General features: G+C 36.9%; 1 protein-coding gene across 1 annotated transcript in view; it reads right to left on the bottom strand.

Moving 5' to 3' along the window:
- Window positions 1–22,696, bottom strand: part of LOC111522688 (zona pellucida sperm-binding protein 3 receptor-like) — a 42,010-nt gene that overhangs the window by 4,414 nt on the left and 14,900 nt on the right. The window contains exons 2-8 of the mRNA XM_023186851.1: window positions 20,012–20,196; window positions 18,887–19,066; window positions 11,819–11,848; window positions 7,123–7,317; window positions 5,410–5,592; window positions 3,862–4,065; window positions 247–447 (exon numbers count right to left, since the gene is read on the bottom strand). Coding sequence (XP_023042619.1) covers window positions 247–447; window positions 3,862–4,065; window positions 5,410–5,592; window positions 7,123–7,317; window positions 11,819–11,848; window positions 18,887–19,066; window positions 20,012–20,196 — 1,178 coding nt within the window. The remainder of the gene's footprint in view (window positions 1–246; window positions 448–3,861; window positions 4,066–5,409; window positions 5,593–7,122; window positions 7,318–11,818; window positions 11,849–18,886; window positions 19,067–20,011; window positions 20,197–22,696) is intronic.

Genomic DNA, 22,696 nt, shown 5'->3' with positions numbered 1-22,696 from the left:
CATCAATTCTACTTTTTTCTCTTACGAGAAAATTTCTCCTGTAGGTTTGTCTTCCAACATATTTTGTTCTATAGCTGCCTTGCATGGTGCTAGTGGTATGTATCTGTGATCCTCTTTGCACAATGCTTCTTGGAAGAACAACCTCAAACTCAGTTAGTTTTAAGTACTTTGATCTTTTGTGGAACCAAGTGGAATCATATGGGGAAACTAGGAAATAATTATGACAAGTTCTCTCAATATTCTTACCTGGCTCACATGCTGGCATTTTAGGCTTCCATGTGCCATCTGTGTGGCATGAACTCTCCCCATCAACAGAAACAGGATAATAGCCTTCATCACACATATATGAAATATAGTCTCCATAGGCATAGACACATCTACCAGTGAAATACCTCCTTTCATTTATGATTCTGATATTCTCCAGATCTGGTGTTGGGCAACATACCCCTGATGGGTTAAAAAATGTTCAACTTTACATGTCTGTATCAATCTCAGGCACCCCATAAATATATACACCTACTATGTACCACAAACATTTAAAAAAATTTTTTTAAATGATGTTCACGTTTAGTAAATCAATCAGGAGGACACACCTTTGGCTGAAGACCTGATTCCACCTTATAGATGTTAATATCTGAAGACAAACTCATAGAAGCGGAGAGTAGAACGGTGGGTGTAAGAGGCTGGAGAAGGGAGGGGAAACAACTCTCCACTTGTTCAACAGGTATAAAGTTTCAGTTGTGCAAGATTAATAAGTTCTAGAAATCTGCACTACAAATAGTGCCTATAATTAACACTACTATATTGTACACTGAAAAACTTGTTGAAAGGGTAGATCTCATGTTAAGTGCTTTTGCCATAATTTAAAGAGAGAAAGAGAAAGAAAGAAACAAAGAAGTTGAGAGAAGAGTTAGATCAAATATCTTCTCCAAATTCTGCCATTGTTTGGTTGAAATGCTATTACTTAATTTCCCTCCAACTGTGTTTCTTCATTAGAAGTCCTTAAAATTAAGTGTTGATTTTGGCAGTGTTGAGCTAAGCAATTTAGATTCACCTCCTCTTTGATAACAAGTAGAAAAACATAGTGGGAAGGGGGCAGTTAATCCGTGAAGAATTCAGGTGCTAAGACCTTAATTGTCTTAGTTCTTTAAATGAGAAAGAAAGATACCCAACGAGGTATGCCAGGAATGTAGATATATATATATACACACACACACACACACACACAAACACTATATATATAATATTCCTTGGTATTTCAACAGAAATACCAATATATAATATATCTATATTTCTCTGTTGAAATATATATAATATTATATATATATAATACTATATAAATATATACAATAATTCTCCTCCCCTCAAAATACAACTGAGTGGCTAAGAAGCTGATCAGAACTCAATGTGTGTGATTGCTGGTGACCCGCAGCTCTTGGGAATCTTTAGAACTATACCTTGAAGTAAGAACAAACCAAAAATAGACCAACTATCTGTAATAAGTACTGAAACCCAGGCTTGTATCATTACATTCCCTGATTGGATTCAGGTCATTCAAAGCCCTTAATGCCTCTTACTACCCACCACAAGCAAACAGGAGACCAGACAAGGTTATTAAAAGCCAAAGAAAGCAAGAGACAATGCTAACAGATCTGAGAGGATCCAGAAAATGAAGTTCTAAACATTGATTTAAAAACCACTTTGTTTTGTTATGTAGAAGGAAATAAAATACAACATTGAGAATTTTGGTAGAAAAATCAATATCAATACTACAAATCCACTACAAGTGGGAACCTTGAAACTGAAAAAATAATAAAGTTAAGAATTCAATTAATAATTAATATCAGATAATACATCAATGAAGAAAGAATTAGTGAACATAATTTATATTCATAATAAAATACTGAGAAACAAAAAGTAAAAACACCAATAAGAACACAGGAAATATAGAAGATTCAGTATAAAAGCTTGACATAAATGTAGCCAAAGTGTCAGTAGAAAAGTGAAAATAGGGCTGAAATTGTACTCTAAGAAAATACTTATTTGTAATATTGAAGTATTTGAAGTTGAAAATTTTTCCAGAATCAATGAAAGGCATCAAACCTCATATTCTAGAAATATTCTAAATCTCAAGCAAGCTAAACATAAAGAAACCAACCCAGGCATATCTGACAAAAAATGCTAAAAAGTAAAGACAAGAACATCTTAAAAGCAATCAGAAAAAATAGATAAGCTTCACATGATCAACAGTATGACTAATAGCAAAATTCTTGACAGAAACAATTAAAGGCAGAAGACAATGGAATGAAATCTTTCACATGACCACGGAAAATAATTGCCAATCTAGAATTTTATATCCAGTAAATATATTGTCAAATATTAAGGTGAAATAACGGCGCATTGAGGAAAAACAAAAAGAGAAATTTATCATCAACAGGTTCTCACTAAAGGAAACTAAAGAGTATTTATGAGGCAAAAGAAAGGGACAATAGATATGACTGAAGAATCAGAAGAGAATAAAATAGTAATTATGTGAACAAATCTAAACTAATTGGATTTACTAAAATAATAATAGCAATAGTAATAATGATAATAATGCAGAGTTTAAGACACATTTATAATTGAAATACACAAAAATAAAATCATATTAAGTCAGGCAGGATAAATCAAGTTAAAGGTTTCTAAGGCTTTTCATTGCCTGGGAAGAGGCAGAAGAGTAAATTATGTGTAAACATCATAAAAAGAGCTAAAAGTAAATAAATACCAAGTAAATACCAGGTAAAAAATGGAAAAATAATTTTAAATCAATTCAAAAGAATGGAAAAAAAGAATGTAAAACAAAAAAGTATGTAGCAGATAGATAATAGATATAAATTCAAATATATTAATAATTACACTAACTGTAAACTGACGAGTGCTCTAATTAAATAATGAAAATTGTCAAGTAGGATTAAAATATCCAACTCTATCTTGCTTCTAAGATACACTTAAAAAATATATGATTACAGAAATTTTAAAAACAAAAAACTAAAAGAAGATAAACCATGTCCACTAACTCAAAGTTGTCAGAATTACATTAATGTAAAAGTAGAATTTTAAAGATAAAATAGTTGTAGTAATAGAGTCATTTTATAATGATAAAAGGTGAAATTTATCAGGAAAATATATCATTCTAAATTTGTATGCATCTAGCAATATAGTCTCAAAATACACAAAGCAAAAAATGATTTGAAAAAACAAAAAAGATGGCCAGGTGTGGTGGCTCACACCAGTAATCTCAGCACTTTGGGAGGCTGAGGTGAGTGAATTTCTTGAGTCCAGGAGTTTGAGAGCAGTCTGGACAACACGGGAAAGTCCCGTCTTTACAAAAAATACAAAAATGAGCCAGGTGTGGTGGTGTACACTTATAGACCCAGCTACTGAGTCAGGAGGATGGCTTGAGCCCGGAAAGTTAAGGCTGCATCGAGCCGAGATCATGCCACTGCATTCCAGCCTGGGTGACAGAGCAAGACCCTGTCTCAAAACAAGCAAGCAAGCAAATAAACAAATAAAAACTCTGAAAAGACAAAAGACAAACAAAACTTTCTTAGTAACAGAGAGAACAAGCAGATAAGAAATATAGATACAGGAATAAATTTGAAGAAAACCATTAAAATTAGATCTTATTGATGTATATATAACATTGCACCCAACAACTGCAAAATATGCATCTTTTCAAGTGCACACAGAACAGTTATAAAAATTAACTATATGCTATGGAGTGAAGCAAGTCTCAGCAAATTCCAAGGATTGTGCTCAACATTTTCAATAGCAAAGAAGATACACACACATACACACCACACAAAGTTCAAGTCTACTTACTCTCACACTCGTTGGAAGATGTCCATGTCAAATTTTCCTGACAAGTCACAGTCAGAGGCTCATCTAAAACAGCTCTATAGCCAGGTTTGCATAGATATTTCAACTCAGTTCCAATTTCAAATATTTCGTGATCACTTAGGTTATAGTCATTTCTCTCCCAGGAAGCATAGGAAATGTCCGGTAGGTCGGTACAAGCATCCACTCATAAAGAAAGCACAAGGGTGAAAGAAACGTGTTACTGGGAATGGCAGAGTGACTCAGGAGACTGTCACAAAATAGTGATATCACATACTCATTCAGCAAAAAATGAGACGGTAAAGATTATATGGGAATTGCAGAAAAAGACTCGGCAGCACCATTGCCCATTGACTAGCGTCTATTAAGTGCATGTGTCTACTAAATGCATGTGCCACTGGAGAGGTTGTACTGAGAAGCATGCCATGGTGCAGGAAGGGGACAGTTTCTAGGTGCTGGGCCAACTCTGTAGGAGCTTAGTTTTCCTTTCACGTCACTGCACTTTAGAATGGCTGGTCTTCAGGGGAAGCATTAGGATCACTAGAAAGACACAGCAAAAATTTGCTCCAGGGTGAGACTGACTTTCTAATCTCGTTGCCTAATGGGGAATTAAAATAAGAGGGATTCTTCTTGACATCATGACCCTATCATCTGCAACTTCATGCTTTGGCTTCAAACCAAGCCCCATGTAACTTTTGCAGCTGGGCCTTTCGTCTTGTATTTTTTTTTTTTTTTTTCTATTCAACAATATGCTAAAGGTCCGTGTGAATCAAGGAGAGGATATGTGTCTGTCAAACTGTATATTTATTGAATTTCATCACTACACATTTTGAATGGCACCTAAGTTCATGTGATAGCAGAAGAGACTAGATAAACCACAATGTAATGATGGCTTCCACCTCCAATTAACTATGTGAGCTAGTGCCAGTTACTTAATCTTTCTTTTTCAGTTTTCTCATCATTAAAATTGGATTAAAAATAGCAGCTTCTTAGAATGGTTGTAAATATTGAATGAGTTAATTGATGTAAAGCACTTAGAACAGTGTTTATCACATAGAAAATGCTCAATAAATGATAGCAATAAATCACTAATGTTATAAATGATCTGTATGTATTTACAACATCAAGGTCTCAAGACCAATATTGGCCCATAGAGCATTTCTATGCAAATTATAAAAAAGAACTGCCTTAAAGGAATCTTACTTCCATTGTTCAAAAAATTATCTTAATATGTTGATTTTGTTAGACTGAAACACTTTACTATTGTCTCCTGGAAAATTTTTACAGCAAATATATAAGTCTACAATATCTATGAAGTCGTTGGTCTCATGATTATGTGATATATATGAAATTTTTCCACTAGCACTAAGATATCATTAACAAAAAAAATCTTCCTTCTAACAAGAAAAGTATTAATGTATCTTAAAATGATTATTGGGAGTCGAGTTGGCTTGTGCCTATGAGCATGCCACACCTGTATGTCAGGATAATTTTAGATCCAAATATTGGAACTCCATTATAGTCCATACTCACTGGATACACAAGAGGGAACAGAAGGATACCACTCATTATTCGCTTCACAATAGATTAAACTGCTGCCTCTGAGGCTATAACCTTCCTCACAGTTAACCACAATAGAGTCTTTGTAAGTGTAGAGGGGTCCAAATCCAGAAACAAAGATTGCCTTTGGAATCTGTGGTCGATGACAGACAATTTCTAAAGAAGCATATAAAAAGACATCTGAGTTATCAGAGAGAAATGGCAGTAAAGATGTGACTGTAACTGTTGGCATTGCTTCAAGGAGGGCCTAATACAAGTATATATGTAATAGATACTGAACAAAGAAAACATTTTGGAGATTTGTATACTTCAAGTTGCCAGAAACCTCAGCAAAATGAGGTCCCATCATGTTGGTCATGTAAAGTCCTCCAGCTTTCTCATCAATAACAATGAGCATTATCTAAACCCTGAAGTCCAAATCTCAATGTCTCCAAATCCTTCCATTAAATGGCCTAATTTCCTGGATGATTTTGGTTGGGGGTCAGTGACCCATGGTAATGATATGGTGTCATGCAGAGGCAGCCAGGGCATTGGAAAATCTTGCTGCGCCTCCATAAGCAGAGAACAAGCTGCCTTCACCCCACATGTTAGTCATCACATCCTGTCAATCCTGCTACCTTAATTCCTCCATACTTCCTCAACTTCCCTCCAGGCTCACTGCTATGGCTACAGTTGAAGCCACCTTCATTTCCTGGCTGAAAGGTTGCAACAGGTGCCTATCAGTTATGTTTTGTCTCACTTCACATTGTCCTTTTAATGTCTTCCCTTTTCCTTCATTCCAAACTCCTGAAAGTGACACACAGGCTTTCGTAACCTGGCCCCTACTAACTTATCCAGCCTCAGCTCCTGCCTTTTCCACTTCTTGCAGTCTTTTCACTATTATGCTCTCTCTTGCCCCGGCACTGGCTGTGTCCTGTACTGAGTCAAAACAATATGTTGATACTATGGTTTTAGGCACTTTAATTGCAGTAAAGAATAATGTCCTAAACAAGCAAGCTGAATCATTACTGATATTGACGAAACATCTCTTCTGGCTTCCATAGAGAGGCCAAGGGAAAATACTTTCTTTCATTGTCTTGTATTACCTTTATTACCTGCTGGTGTTGGTGTTGTTTTGTTTGCTCCTTAGGCATGCGTGGTTGACATTATTAGTGTCCACCCATATTTCCAGTTATTGTAAGATAAACAAAAGACAGTGTTTCCCAGTTACTCTGCATTATGCAGAAACAAGGGACTAGTTCTGGCTAAAAGGCTGTAATGACAAGTGATATGTGTCACTTGCAGGTCAAAGAACTGAAGAGCCAGAGACTGACTTTCCTTTTTCTCTTCTCCCGCTGAACTAATTGTGGAAGTTTTGACTTGGAGGTGTCAAAGATCTAACAATCTGGATTACCATATAAGTGACAGCTGCCCTAGGGAGTTTCCCAGGCTAGCAGTGCACTAAGAAGAAACTTGAAAAAAACATTTACTATATAAAGGCCTTGAGATTTAGGTGTTGATTACTACTGCAGTACACCCTATGCTATTCTTACAGCATGCAACAACATTAGTTGAACAAATGAATGACTCCATCATTGTAATGATTAGTTTCTCTTTTAATTATTCCATCTTCCCTAATAAATACGCCTTCCTTTTGCTTTTAAACAAATAAAAGAGATCAAAGCAGAACTTATCATTCTGACTTACTTTCACAGATAGGAGGGTGTGGGCTCCAGACACCTATTGTTTTATTCTCCACCGTGCAGGAGATGGAGGCGTTGCCTATGAGTGAGAAGTAGGGGTTGCAGGTGTAAGTGACAGAGGAGGCATATGGGTAGAATTCTCGATCTCCACCGCTGTGTTTCCCATTCCTGATGTCTGGAGGGGGCTCGCACTTGGCAACTGAGGTGAGTGAGTGAAGAGAAAGAAATACTCAGGGTAGGCATTGTGTTAAATCCAAAATTCATGCAAATTCTAATGGAGGATAAAAGAAGTAGTGAAATTTCACAGTAGTGTTATTACCTAAAGTAGTTTAGGTTTGTAGTCAGGTCAGAAAAAAAAAGTTTTACTTACTTACACATTCTGGGAGAGGATCACTCCAGTCAACTCCTTTACCTTGGATCTGACAACGACTGGTGGTTGAGCCAATTAAGAAAAACCTAAATAAGGTAGGTCAAAGATTTTAGTGGAATTCGTTTACTCTAGACATAAATTATCTATGAGGTTTTGGACAAATCAGAAAAAAATAAATATTGAGTACTATGCTTAGTACATGTGTGATGTAATAATCTGCACGCCAAATCCCCACGACATGAATTTGCCTATATAACAAACCTGCATATGTACCCCTGAACCTAAAATAAAAATTGTAAAAGTGTATATTTTTGCAAACTTTCTTTTCTCCTGTTTGTTCTCCTGAAAATGTATTTATCTTTCTAAAAAGTCATTTGCTTCCCATAAGTACCTTTCTCCCATCACCTACTAAAATGGTATATAAGCCCCAAATTCAAATCACCCCCTTTGAGTTACTCATCACCAAGCTCTCCCACATGTATGTTGCATCAATAAATACTGTAATTTCCTCCTATTAAAGAAAAAAAGAAACAAATTTTTATTAAATATTTTGAAATGAAAAAATAATGTTTTCTTGATTTCTAATGACCATTTAGGCCAGCTTGCAGTTACATTTTCTCATATCAAGCAAAAGCTTTATTTGTTCAATTTTAAAATGCTCCAGCTTGTCTAAGCAACTTAAGTTTTTTCTTTGTATCACATGGTACCCATCCGCAATGAATAAAAATAGAACAGAACAAGTTTTACACCTAAAATCTGAGGGCTTGGCTTAAATCCTACACTCTCCCTAACAAGCTATAAATCATGCAGCTCAAAACAAGTAAGTGGTTCACTCGAGTTTGTTATGTAGTTTCCTTTAAGTAAAGGAGCAAGACACATTACTGATGTGTACTAGTACTCTGACCTCTAATTTGAATCTTTCTTCTGGCTTCTAGAGCTTGGTTTACTCTCATAAACCTGAGAGTTCCTTAGGAACTCTTAAGTTCCTAACTTCCTGATTATCACCTCATTGTTCTTGCTCTTGACAAGTCCCAGTCTTTCTTCTAGGACTTTTTGCCTTTAAAAAAAAAAATTTACCCTGAATATCAATAATAAGCTCCTGAATAAAATATTATCAAACAGAGTCCAGGAACACTTTAAAAGAAAATTATACAATGATCAAATAGTACAGTTTTATTTCAAGAATAAAAGGATTCTTCAAAATTAGGAAATATATTAATATACAACACCTTGTTATAGACTGAATGTACCTACTCAAAATTTGTATGTGGAAGCCCTAATCCCCTTGTGTGGCTATATTTGCATAAGGAAGTAATTAATGTTCAGAAGGGTAGGGCCCTGATCCAATAAGATTAAAGTCCTTATAAGAAAAAACACCACAAAGATCTCCCACTTGCAGTCCCTGCGCCCTCGTGCTGACACCAGGGAAAGGTCATGTGTGGACACAGTGAGAAGGCAACCAGTCATCTACAACCCAGGCGGGGAGCCCTCAACAGGAACCAAACCCTGCGGGACCTTGTTCTGAGACTTCTAGACTCTAGAACTGTCCCAGTCCATGGGATTTTGGTATTTTGTTATGACAGCCTGAGCAGACTAATATATACATGATATTAATACATCTATTAAGAAAAATAAATAATCATCTTCATAGTCACTAAAATGGCATTTGAAAAATAATCAACAATTAGTTTTGGCCAAAAATGTTCAATATAATGGGAATCAGTGGAGATACAGCTCCACTAAATTTAGGAAGAAAATGCTTGCTAGTCATTTCTGCTAGAGTCAAGAATAAGAGAACAATAACTGGTATCATTTTTTTATTTGAGGCAATTGCCAGCATAAGTACATAAGGAAAAGGAATTAGAAATACAAAAATTAGAAAAGAGAAAATAACAGAATCATGATTTTCAGATTACATCATTACATATCTGGAAATCCCAAGAAAATCCAACTGTATTAATCCGTTTTCACACTGCTGATAAAGACATACCTGAGCCTGGGTAGTTTATAAAGAAAAAGAGGTTTAATGGACTGACAATTCCACATGGCTGAGGAAGCCTCAAAATCTTGGTGGAAGGGAAAAGGCATGTCTTACATGGCAGCAGGCAAGAAAGAATGAGTGCTAAGTGAAAGGGGAAACCCCTTATAAAATAATCAGATTTCGTGAGACTTAATCATCACCATGAGAACAATATGGGGGAAACCACCCCCACTCCATAATTCAGTTATCTCCCATGGGGTCCCTTCCACCACATGTGGAAATTATGGGAGCTACAATTCAAAATGAGATTTGGGTGGGTACAAAGCCAATTCATATCACCAACTGATAGACTATTATAAGTAATAAGGAAATTCAAGGTATTAGCTGAGATAGGAGATTAACATATAGAAATAAGTAGTTTCCATATATATGAATAAAAATTGTTAGGAGATATAATGGAATAAAAGACACCATTTGCAATCTCAAAAATAAGACAAAAATAAAATAAGATAGCAAAGACTAAACATAAAAATTGAAAAATGTAAATGGGGAAAACTTTAAAACAGTCCTGAAACACACACACGCAGCCACACACATGTAGACGACTAGGACAAATGGGAAGTCTTGGCTGGCAAGATGCAACATCATAAAATGTCTATTCTCTTAAAGTTCATTTAAAAGCTTAATACAATCGATTAAAAGTAAAACTCAACCAATTTAAAAGTTCATATAGAAATATAAACAAGCAAACATAGGAAAACTATAAAAACAGAACAGTCAGGCGGATACCTCTAAGTGATATTGCACACTAAAAATTCAAGAGAAAGGACCTGGTTGTGTGAATATACAGAAAGACTAAAAGCATTGAATAGAACATCTAAAAAATACTAATATACACTGAAGAATTAAATACGTATTTTTAAAAGATGTTCTCTCGCATGGATTAGGTGTAGATCTATTAATAAATGATGCCAAGACAATGTCAAGGCCATCTAGAGAAAGATATGGATTCTTTCTGTATTTTTTTAACATTTGCATATGAACCTATACTTATCTCAAAATAAAAAGCTTTTCATCCCTAAGAGGTCTGAAAAATTAAAAAACTTAAAAAATACTATACAGAGATTTTTTCTCTTTTTAATAGGCAAAAATTCAAAAGTTTGATAAAATAGTGAATCACAGAGGTATAGACATAGGCATTTGTTTATATTATAAAATATTACAGTTTATAAAGAGCAATTTGGCAATATTTAGCAAAATTTCAAAGCATCTTCTCTTTAATCCAACAATCCCACTTCTGGGAATTTGTCCTACAAACATCTCTCTATATTAATACATATACCATAACATATATACAAAGTATGCATCAGGACATTGTATGTAACAGGAAAAGATTGGAAACACACAAAAGTCCATCAGTAGGAATCATTAAATAAACTATGATAAGCTACGACACATGCGTTAGAAAACTATACAGCTGTAAACATACATATACACATAGACAGAGAGAATGAGGAAACACTTGGTGCATGAATGTCAAAGATCTCTAGTACATATTTGTCTTAGATGTTTCTGGTTGCTTTAACAAAATACCATAGACTGGATGGCTTAAACAACAGGAATGTATTTCTCACAGTACTGGAAGCTAGGAAGTCTGAGATCAGGGTACCAACATAGTTAGGTTCTGGTGAGGGCCCACTTCCTGGTTTGCAGATGGTTTGACTTCTTGCTGTGTCCTCACATGGCAGAGAAAGAGACAGAGAGAGAGAGAGAGAGAAAGAGAGAGAGAGAGCTCTCTCACGTCTTTTTATGAGGACACTAATCCCCACATGAGGACTCCGCTCCCAAGACCTAATTATCTCCCAAAGGCCCCATCTCCAAATACCATCACACTGGGGATTCAGATATGAATTTTAAGGGAATACCAAAAAAATTCAGTCCATAGCAATGTTGTAAGTGAAAAAAACAAAAGCAAGGTTCAAAACATTGTACGCAGTTAGATATATTCTGTTATAATAAAGGGGGGAAAATGTTGATAAAAATACTTGTACTCACTTGTATTTATAGAAGTAAACACTAAAGGGATAAATCTGAAATTAATCAATGTCATTTTCTGTCAGAGGGTAGAGAGAAATGGGATGAATGAGGGTGGGGTGGAAGTGAGAATTACTGATGTATGTCTTTTTTTGCCACTTTTATTTTTGAAACATATAAATGCATTTAACTCCTTATAAAAATTAAATGAAAAGGAAATTATTGCTTCTAGGTTGCCTTACACTCACCCCTCTGAGCAGCTGAATTCTATGGTTGAACCAAGGAGAAGATCTTTCTTAACTTCCACTATCCCATTGATTAATTCTGGATTTCTGCATCGTTTCTCTAGGAGGAAAATTAAAATAATGACTCATGATTCCAATTACTCACAAAATAGAACATTAGGGAAAAAAAAGTCTGGTTCACTAACTTTAACTCCTGCTTCCAGATAGACCTAGAGATATTTTTCAATGCTTGTTTCTTATTCTGACTCATTTTTTCTCTTTCTATGGAAAGAGGGCGCTTTATGCAGTGGGCCCTATTTCTCTTATCCTTTAGTACAAGGAGAAATATAGAGTAGATAGAAACCGGCCTGGATTGCTCCGGTCTGAACTCAAATCACGGAGGGCTTTAATCGTTGAACAAAGGAACCCATGATAGCTGCTGCACCATTAGGATGTCCTGATCCAACATCGAGGTCGTAAACCCTATTGTCGTTATGGACTCTAAAATAGGATTGCACTGTTATCCCTAGGGTAACCTGTTCCGTTGGTCAAGTTATTGGATCAATTGTGGGCATTGATTCTCTTTGGCTGGTGTAGCCTTAGCATAGGTTGTTCGGAGGCTGAGTTATGCTCCGAGGTCACCCCAACCAAAATTTTTAATTCAGGTGTAGTAAGTTAAAGTGCACAGATTTGTATGGTTTAGATTGCATTAGTAAATTAAAGCTCCATAGGGTCTTCTTATCTTATTATCTTATGTCCGCCTCTTCACGGGCAAGTCAATTTCACTGGTTAAAAGTAAGAGACGGTTGAACCCTCGTGGTGCCATTCATTCAAGTCCCTATTTAAGGAACAAGTGATTATGCTACCTTTGCACCGTCAGGGTACCGCGGCCGTTAAACATGTGTCACTTGGCAGGCGGTGCCTCTAATACTGGTAATGCTAGAGGTGATGTTTTTGGTAAACAGGCGGGGTTAAGTTTGCCGAGTTCCTTTTACTTTTTTTAACCTTTCCTTGGAAGCATGCCTGTGTTGGGTTAACAGTGTGAGTAGTATTAGTTTTGTTTGTGTTTGTAAATATTGGACTGTTAAGTATCGGTGAAATTTTTCAGTCTGATGTAGGCTTATGCAGTGGAGAAAATTTTCATGTTACACTAACATTGTTGCTTCTATGAAATAATAGATTAATCCAATGTGATGCGAGGAGTTCAGTAGTACGTTTGGGATTTTTTAGGTGTTTGATGTTGAGCTTGAACGCTTTCTTAATTGATGGCTGCTTTTGGGCCAACTATGGAAATTGGATTTTTTTACTCTGTATACAAGGTTTTTTCCTAGTGTCTAAAGAGCTGTCCCTCTTTAGACTAACAGTTAAGTTTACAAGGGGATTAAGTGATTATGTAGGTAAACTTAAGGTTGAACTAAGATTCTATCTTGGATAACCAGCTATCACCAGGCTTGGTAGGCTTGTCACCTCTACCCAGAAATCTTCCCACTATTTTGCCACATAGACGGGTGTGCTCTTTTAGCTGTTTTTGGGTAGCTCGTCTGGTTTCGAGGAACTTGGTTCTAGTTCTCTTTGTGAAGTTGTCTCTGGTTAATTCGTTATGCAGAAGGTATAGGGGTGTGTCCTTGCCGTTTTGTGCTTGGTTGGTCTTTTTTCATCTTTCCCTTATGGCACTGTGTCTATAGCGCCAGGATAAAATTTCTATCGCCTATACTTTTGTACGAGTGAATAGTCTACTAGAAGTTATTTGGTATTAGTATTGATTGGGTTTGGGGCTAGCATTAGCTCAAGGCAATCAAATTATATTGAGGTCTTCAGGGTGTAAGCCGGATGCTTTATATTAAGCTATGCCTTGGTTTATCCAAGTGCACTTTCCAGGACACTTACCGTGTTATGACTTATCTCCTCTATATAGATATGAGGGGTGTTTAGTTAAGTTGATCCTTAAATATACTTGAGGAGGGTGACGGGCGGTGTGTGCGTGCTTTATGGCCTTATTCAATTAAGCACTCTGCTCTTAATTTACTGTTAAATCCTCCTTGGGCTCTTAGATTTCATAAGAGCTATCGTGGGGTTTTCTGGGGTAGAAAATGTAGCCCATTTCTTACCATCTCATAAGCTACACCTTGACCTAACGTTTTTGCGGGGGCACTTATGCTTAATTTATAACCTTTATTAGGGTTTGCTGAGGATGGCGGTATATAGACTAGGCGAGAGGTGGTGAGGTGAATTGGAGCATATTGATTATAGAACAGGCTCCTCTAGAGGGATGTGAAGCACCGCCAAGTCCTTTGAGTTTCAAGCTGTAGCTTGTAGTATTCTGGCGAGTAGTTTTGTTGTTCTAACTATTGAGGTTTAGGGCTAAGCATAGTGGGGTATCTAATCCCAGTTTGGATCTTAACTATTGTGTATTCAGAAGCTTTAAAGCCACTTTCGTAGTTTATTTTACATCAGCTGGTGTTTTTTACAACTTAGATGGAGTTTAGCTTTATTAAAATAGATCTAAAACACTCTTTATGCCGTTTTCTATTAGCTTGGGTTAATCATATGGCCGCAGTGGCTGGCACGAAATTAACCAACCCTGGGTGCAGCATAGCTTAGTTAAACTTTCGTTTATTGCTAAAGGTTTGTCACTGCTGTTTCCCGTGGGGGTGCGGCTGAGCAAAGTGTTTTGAGCTGCGTTGTGCGTGCTTGGTACTTACTCCTTTTGATCGTGATGATTTAGAGGGTGTTTTCACTGGGGCGGGGATACTTGCATGTGTAATCTTGCTAAGAGTTAATAGAAAAGCCAGGACCAAACCTGTCTGTTTATGGGATGTATAAATCCGTCTAGGCATTTTCAATGTCTTGCTTTAGGTTGATTAAGCTACATAAATGGGTTTTGTTAAATTTGGGGGGATTATATATGGTTGTGAGGTACTGTCTTTGGGGTTATGATAATAAGGGTGTAGGTCTGGTAGCCAGTAGGTATGTAGGTGGCGTAAAATAGAGAGGGAGTTAAAGTTGAAAGTAGTAGGATGAGATGGAGATTGTGTTAGTTGAGGGGTAGCAGTTAAAATTGTGCATAGCTAAAAGATGAGAACGCAGGCTCTGGCTCGGTGAATTGAAGCTTTTGTTTTTGGGGTTTGGCAAAGGTATATTTATAGGGGAAAGGCCAGAGATGGGGGATGGGGGGTTTGAGAAAAAAAAGTAAAAATTTGTTGTGGTTTTATAGTTTTGGATGAATATACTAAACTAACCAACTATACTAGGATTGGTTATTGTTATGTCCAGCAAGCATGAATTAAATAACATCTTATTGGTAGTTATGCGAGGCTGGAATATTGAACGTAATGGTATGTACTAGGAATCAAAGACAGATCCTGTGACATATGGTGTGGCGGGGCCAGCTTTCTGCGATGGGGTCGCGTGCACACCCGACATAAAAGATACCAAATGCATGGAGAGCTCCCGTGACTGGATAATAGGGTGATAGACCCGTGATCCATCGAGATGTTTTATTTAAGGGGAACGTGTGAGCGATCTTAGTCTTATGGCCCTGAGGTAAGAACCAGATGCCGGATACAGCTCACTATAGCTACCCCCACGTGTTATGGGTCCGGAGCGAGGAGAGTAGCACTCTTGTGCAGGAGATTGATTTCACGGAGGATGGTGAACAAGAAACCACTAACTGAGGGGGGGTATCCGTGGTGACGAGAATATATTTGACTTATATGTGCTATGTTCGATGAACAGTGTAATGTACTGTGTACGATAACTGAGTTTTGGCATTAGTTGATATCCTTGGGGGAAAACTTGATCTTTGGTAGTTGATGTTATGTTCTACAGTTGGTTAAGTCATGAGGATTCTTGCTTGTAAGCATATTTACAAGGACAGTTTGTAAGTGTGCATAAATATGTACGAAGTACAGTTAAGCATTTGTAGTACTATGTAATATTCGTGTTGGCTAGCAGTAATGCACGAATTACATAGGAGGTTGTAAAATAAGTTAGTACTTAAGTCGTACTTAAAACGTGCACCCCATAGAATACAGAGAGTAGTTTAAATTAGAATATTAGCTTTGGGTGCTGATGGTGAAGTTAAGTGCTTTCTCTCTGAGTTGTCCTGGGGAGAAGTCTCCATATCCGGTTTACAAGACCGGCGTATTAGCTTGTATTACAAGGGCAGGTTCATTTGAATAGATTGTTTTCGGTTAAGGAGGCAAGTGGTATAAGGTTTCAGATTGTGATAAAGTATATTAGGGATGCTATTTGATGATAATGAAGGGGTGGTTTACTGGTTGGCCTCCAATTCAAGTAAGGGTCAGTAGAATTGTGATTAGGAATCAATATAGGAATTGGCTGAGTAGGTGGAATGTTATGCTTTGTTGTTTGGATTTGTGAAGTATGGGGATAAATGCAAAGATGAGGATTGATAGTAGAAGTGCTAATACACCTCCTAGTTTGTTAGGGATGGATGTAGAATTGCGTATGCAAATAGGAAGTATCATTCTGGTTTGATGTAGGGGGAGTGTTTAGGGGATTAGCTGGAGTATAGTTGTCTGGGTCACTTAGTAGGTCGGGTGAAAATAGTACTAATATTATTAGGGCGAAGAGGAGGAGGATTAAGCCTAGGATATCTTTGATTGTATAATAAGAGTGAAAGGTAATTTTGTCGGAGAGGAAATCCCGGAGGGACTGTTTGATCCTGTTTCGTGAAGGAATAGTAGATGTAAGGTTGTAAGGGCTGTAATAATGAAGGGTAAGATAAAATGAAGGGTAAAGAATCGTGTGAGGGTGGGATTAGCAGTTGAATATCCGCCTCAGACCCATTGGACAAGGTCAGTTCCAATGTATGGGATGGCTGACAGGAGGTTTGTGATTACTGTGGCACCTCAGAATGATATTTGGCACCATGGGAGTAAGTAGCCTATGATGGCTGTTGCTATAGTTATAAGTAGGAGTATAATGCCGATATTTCAAGTTTCTAGGAGAGGAATGAGCCGTAGTATAGGCCTCAACCGATATGTAGGAAGAGGCAGATAAAGAATATAGGGGCACCGTTAGCGTGGAGATAACGGAGGGTTCAGCCGTAGTTTACGTCTCGGGTAATGTGTGCAACTGAGGAGAAGGCGGAGGAGGTGTCTGGTGAGCAGTGTATTGCTAGGAATAAGCCTGTGATGATTTGTAGGATTAGACAGGTAGCAAGGAGTGAGCCGAAGTTTCATCATGCAGAAATACTGGACGGAGTGGGTAGGTCAATGAGGGAATTATTAATTATTTTTATAAGTGGGTTTGATTTGCGTGTTGCTGTCATTAGTGTTTTTATAGTTGAAATACAACAATGGTTTTTCATATCATTAGTCATGATTAGAGTCCATGTGGAAGCAATGACATATATTTTATTCTTGTTGAGTGTACTATTTGTTATGGGGTTTGTAGGATTTTCTTCTAAGCCTTCTCCTGTTTATGGGGGCTTGGCGTTAATTGTTAGTGGTGTGGTTGGCTGTGTTATTATCCTGAATTATGGGGGGACTTATATGGGCTTAATAGTGTTTTTGATTTATTTGGGGGATATAATGGTTGTTTTTGGCTACACTAGGGCAATGGCTATTGAAGAGTATCCTGAGGCATGGGGTTCAGGGTTTGAGGTTTTAGGGAGTGTTTTAGTAGGGTTGGCGATGGAGGTGGGGTTGGTTTTATGAGTTTTAGATTTTGATGGGTTGGTGGCGGTGATTAATTTTAATCATATAGGGAGTTGAGTGGTTTTTGAGGGAGAAGAGCCAGAGTTAATTCGGGAGGATTCTATTGGTGCAGGTGCTTTATATGACTATGGGTGCTGATTGGTAGTAGTTACTGGTTGAACAGTATTTGTTGGTGTATATATTGTAATTGAGATTGCTCAGGGTAATAGACTATGTGATTAAAAATAAGGTTAGGGTAAGGGGAATGAAGAAAGTTAATAGGATTTGATTATGCCTTTTTGAGTGGCAGTGAGGCTTGAAGTAGTAATATGGGTATGTGAGATTGTTTTGGGTATAGATTTTTCTAATCAGATTGAATCTAGTAAGAGGAAGGCTAGGTTTTGACTTATAAGTAGGTTTTGGTAGGAAACTGTGCGGTGAATTGTAATGGGGTAGAATCCTAATATATTGGAGAATTTGAATGTGTGGAGTGGAATATTTATTTTAAGCTTATTGGTTATAAGAGTAAGGTATAGGGCTACTAGGAATCCTAGAGCAGTTACGTATAGGGCTGAGAGTTTTAGGTTGGGTGATATTGTTGTTTGGGGGAGTGAAGTGGGAGAGATGCTGTTGGTGATGAGGAATCCTGCGAGTAGGCTGCCGGTTGTGAGGCGTTTGATTGGGTTTAGTAGGGTGGGAATGTTTTCGTTGATATTAATTAGGGTCGAGAAGCAGGGTTGTCCTGTTAGGGTGAGGAGCATGGTTCGAGTGCTATAGACGCTTGTTAGGGAGGTGGCAATCAGAGTGATAGATAGGGCTCAGGCGTTGGTATACGACGTGTTTGCGGTTTCGATAATAAGGTCTTTGGAGTACAAGCCTGTAAGAAAAGGCATGCCTGTGAGTGCCAGACTACCGATGGTTAGGGAAGTTGAGGAAAGGGGTATTATTTTAAATAATCCTCCTATTTTTTGATTGTCTTGTTCATTATTAAGTTTGTGGATGATAGATCCAGAGCATATAAATAATATGGCTTTAAAGAAGGCATGGTTGCAAATATGCAGGAATGCTAGGTGTGGTTGGTTAATGTCGATAGTGACTATGCTTTGAGAAAAAAATAAATGTAAACGTATATCTCATTTTTCTGACACATTTTAAGAAGAGAAAAAAAAACTTCACTTAGTTTCATTTGCTCAGTTAGACCACTGTGATAATACTAGGTATGCTTATTGACCAGTTGTCCATAAAAATGTGTGCTCTCAAAAATATATGACCTTCGTCACAGGGAAACAGAAGGAAAAGGGAAGCAGATGCCATACTTTAACTGTTAGAAAAATATGTCCAAGTGTATTCCCAACTGACTCCAAATACTATAGGTGATGTTAATTTTGAACTGTTTTGATCAAAGATTTTCATATGAATTAAGTAATTCATTAAGTTCCTAAAAGAACTTTCTGGGAAAAAAAGTAAAGGTGAGAAAAATAAATGTTGATACTTACTTGCACAAAAGATACTATAGTTCCATGAGCCTTTGGCATCACAAATCAGTCGACTTGAACTGATTTTACCATACCCAGGGTGGCAGGTGTATTTCAGAGTAGTTCCAGTTTTGAATTCAGTATCATACAATGGATTTATTGGAGAAGCAAATGGTAACTTGGGTGGAGGACCACAGTCACCTGCACACACAAAAAAAAATGGCAAGGAACATCAACAGCTATATCTTGGGACACAATGTCTCAATATCTGAGTACTAAGTTTTCTAGAGCAGAAACCATGATTTTCTCTTTCATCATAACTCCTGTTATGTCATTGTTCAATGAGTGCAGTAAGTGATGAATAATACACGCTTGTTGAGTAATGATAATGACAACAATAATGAGTAAAGGCAGAAAAATTTCATCCGTCTTTGACTGCATAAGTGCTAATTTATTAGAAAGTGAATGAATAGACTTGATTTTCATCATTCTATCAGATTGCCCACATCTGTCTGCTCAGAATATAGGCAGCTATGCTATGCCATATGGCTCTACCTCCTGCCTTAGCAGAAATATATTTTCTACTAATAATAGCATTATGCAAGATTAGTTGCCTCAGTCAAGGATGAGGAGGCATTTCATTTGTGTCCTTTTGGACCTTTTAGGTTTAGAATAAATGGCCTGTTAAAAAATAAAAATATTTTTCAAAAGCATCACAAGGTGGAGAATCATTAAACCCTTGAAAAATAAAATCTTAATTCTACTTCCCTGGCAAGAATTAAACAAAGTACTGAGTGACCTTCCAAATGCCCCAGAAGAATTATACCAACCTCCCCTACATTCTAAATGACCACACAGGCAGTGAGAGTTCATGGCCAGGCTGGCAGATGATACGAATTTATTACAAGTCATGATTGCGTCAATGTTAAGTTGTTCAGAGTTTCCTGGAGAGAAAAATTCTACAAGGGAGCATCAGGAGCGTCTATAAAACAAGATTTTCTTTTTTTAATTTATAGTATGTTTCCCAAATTCCAGGTGGTCAAATATATCCCATAATGTTAAAGATCTCTTAGACACCTCTTAAAATAGGGTGTGTGATGAACTCAGTTGTAGACTGGTTGTCTGGCCTGTCTCTCCACTACTTACCAAGAACGGTAGCCAACAAAACAGTGACCAGCATCATTTGGAACAGAGTTGAACCAGAGACTTTCCACAGCCTAGAGAAGAGCAAAGCTGCCATTTCTCCTTTTCTTTTGAAGGTGGAGCCCTCAAGGAGTGCCAGTGGAGCTTTCTGGGAGTGCATGATCTGGTGCCTCTTCAGTGTTTTTCTGCTGAAAGAACTCAACTTAATAAACAGTCCTTGAATTCTTACCTGTCATAAAGTACTACGAAGAATAAAAATGGGAACTGTTTTCAAGGAGATTATAATCAAATGTAGAAGAAAAGGCATTAAATGTTTGTAATAAAAGATAGCTTGTATTTTCTGACAGGAACATATTCAGGATACCAGTAAATTCCAGAGATCTGGGGTGGACTGTACAGAGGTAGTAGATATTGCTGTGAAATGTGGAGTGTTAAATGTGGGATATTTTATGGCAATAGTAAAAATTGAGTAAAGGCACAGCAGTGAGAAGGTAAAGGTTATTTCTTGAAAATAGTAATTAGTACTTCAGTTTGTTTAGAAGATAAGGAATTCCTGACAGGAGATGATAGTTAAAGATAGAGAGGCAGGTTAGAACTGGGTTTGATCAGGTTTTCAATACCAAAATTGGGAGCTTGAAACTAGGAAATATATATATACTTTGTTTAAGTAACATGATTACTCTGTTTTTGAAAGACTATTGTGGCAGATGTGTACAAGGTAGACTGAAAGAGGCAGAGAGAAGAGACAGGGAGATTGATTAAGAAGACTATAGCAATTGGCCAAGTGAACCAAGGAAATTATCTGAACAAGGAAATGGCAGAAGAGTTATAGAAGAAAGAGCAAGCTTAAGAAAAGCAAGAAAATGACGACAGAGGAAAAGAGTTGGAGATGTCTCTATCTATTAATCATAGATCTATCTATCCATCCATCTATATGATTTTCTTATGGCAACTATCAACAAAAACAAAAATCCATTGGGTCATTTAGAATTTTTTAAGTATGGTTTTTACCAACAACCTCCAACAATAAGTAGTATTACTGTTATGTTTCTTGGTTCCAGTCATTCATTAATCAGAGACTTCTTCAAAGCAAGATCTCTATAAAGTCATTCTTACCCCCGAATGAGAAAAACCCTCACATATCCTAAGTTTACTTCAGAAACAAGTTACTTAAGAAGTATTATCCAAAGTGATATATAAAATTAATTTTCAGTGAAATACAGGATTTCACCTTTTGTTCTGAAACCTTAGGCAGTTTGAGATGGTTTCATATTATCATCTGTCCTTAATTATATGAACTGCCAACTCATGTCCATTTAACTCAATAGGCCAATGTTGTGGGGCATTTCCCCTATGTTTTCTTCTAGTAGTTTTGTAGTTTGGGGTTTCATATGTAAATCTCTAATCCATTTTGAGTTGATTTTGTGTATAGTGAGAGGTAGGGATCTAGTCTCATTCTTCTCTATGCGAATATCCAATTTTCCCAGCACCATTTATTGAAGACTGTCTTTTCTCCAATATGTGTTCTCACCTGTGTCAAAAACCAGTTGGCTTTAGGTGAGTAAGTTTATTTCCAGGCTCTCTCTTCCATTCCATTGGTCCATTTGTATATGAAGATTTTCCCCATTCAGTATGATGTTAGCTATGAGTTTTTTATATATGCCTTTATTGTCTTGAGGTGCATATCTTCTATAATAATTTGTTGAGAGTTTTTGTCATGAAGGAATGTGAAATTTTGTCACATTCTTTTTCTGCACCTATTGAAATGATTATATCATGCTTCTCTTTCTTTCTTTCTGTTAATGTAGTGTGGTCACATTTATTAACCTGAGTCTGATAAACCGTCCGTGGATCCCTGGGCTGAATTCCACTCATTATAATGAATAATCTTTTTAATGTGCTCTTGGATTTGGTTTGCTGGTATCTCGTTATGAATCTTTGCATCAATGCTCATCAGGGATATCAGCTTATAGTTTTCTTTTTTCATTGTGTACTTGTCTAGTTTTAGAATCAAAGTAATGCTAGCCTTGCAAAATGAGTTTGTAAGTATTCCCTCCTCTTCAATTTTTCTAGAACAGTTTGAGAGGAATTGATATTAGTTCTTTATTAAATGTTTGGTAGAGTTCAGCAAAGAAGACATAAGGTCCTAGGCTTTTATTTGATGGAAAACTTTTGATTACTGATTCAATTTTCTCTTCAATTCAACTTTTAATTGGTCTGTTCGGATGTTCTATTTCTTCATAACTTGATCTTGGTAGGTTGTATGCGTCCAGGAATTTATCCACTTCTTCTGTCTTATCAAATTTGTTGGCATATAGTTGTTTATAATAGTGTCTTATAATACTTTCTATTTCTGTGGTATTAGTAGTAATGTCTCCTTAAAATAAAAAATCTCTGTTTTATTTATTTTAGCATTCTCTCCTTTTTTTCTTAGTCTAGCTAAATGTTTGTCATTTTTGTTTATATTTTCAAAAACCCAACTTCATTTTATTGCTTTTTTTTTTTTTTTTTTTTGAGATGGAGTCTCACTCTGTCACCCAGGCTAGAGTGCAGTGGTGCGATCTCAGCTCACCTCAAGCTCTGCCTCCTGGGTTCACGCCATTCTCCTGCCTCAGCCTCCCTAGTAGCTGGGACTACAGGTGCCCACCACCACACCCAGCTTTTAGTAGAGACAGGGTTCCACCGTGT

Source organism: Piliocolobus tephrosceles, chromosome 1, assembly GCF_002776525.5.
Source record: "Piliocolobus tephrosceles isolate RC106 chromosome 1, ASM277652v3, whole genome shotgun sequence".
NCBI classification, from domain to species: Eukaryota; Metazoa; Chordata; class Mammalia; order Primates; family Cercopithecidae; genus Piliocolobus; species Piliocolobus tephrosceles.
The sequence above is the reverse complement of the archived record's forward strand: the minus strand, read 5'-3'. Positions and strand labels throughout refer to the sequence as shown.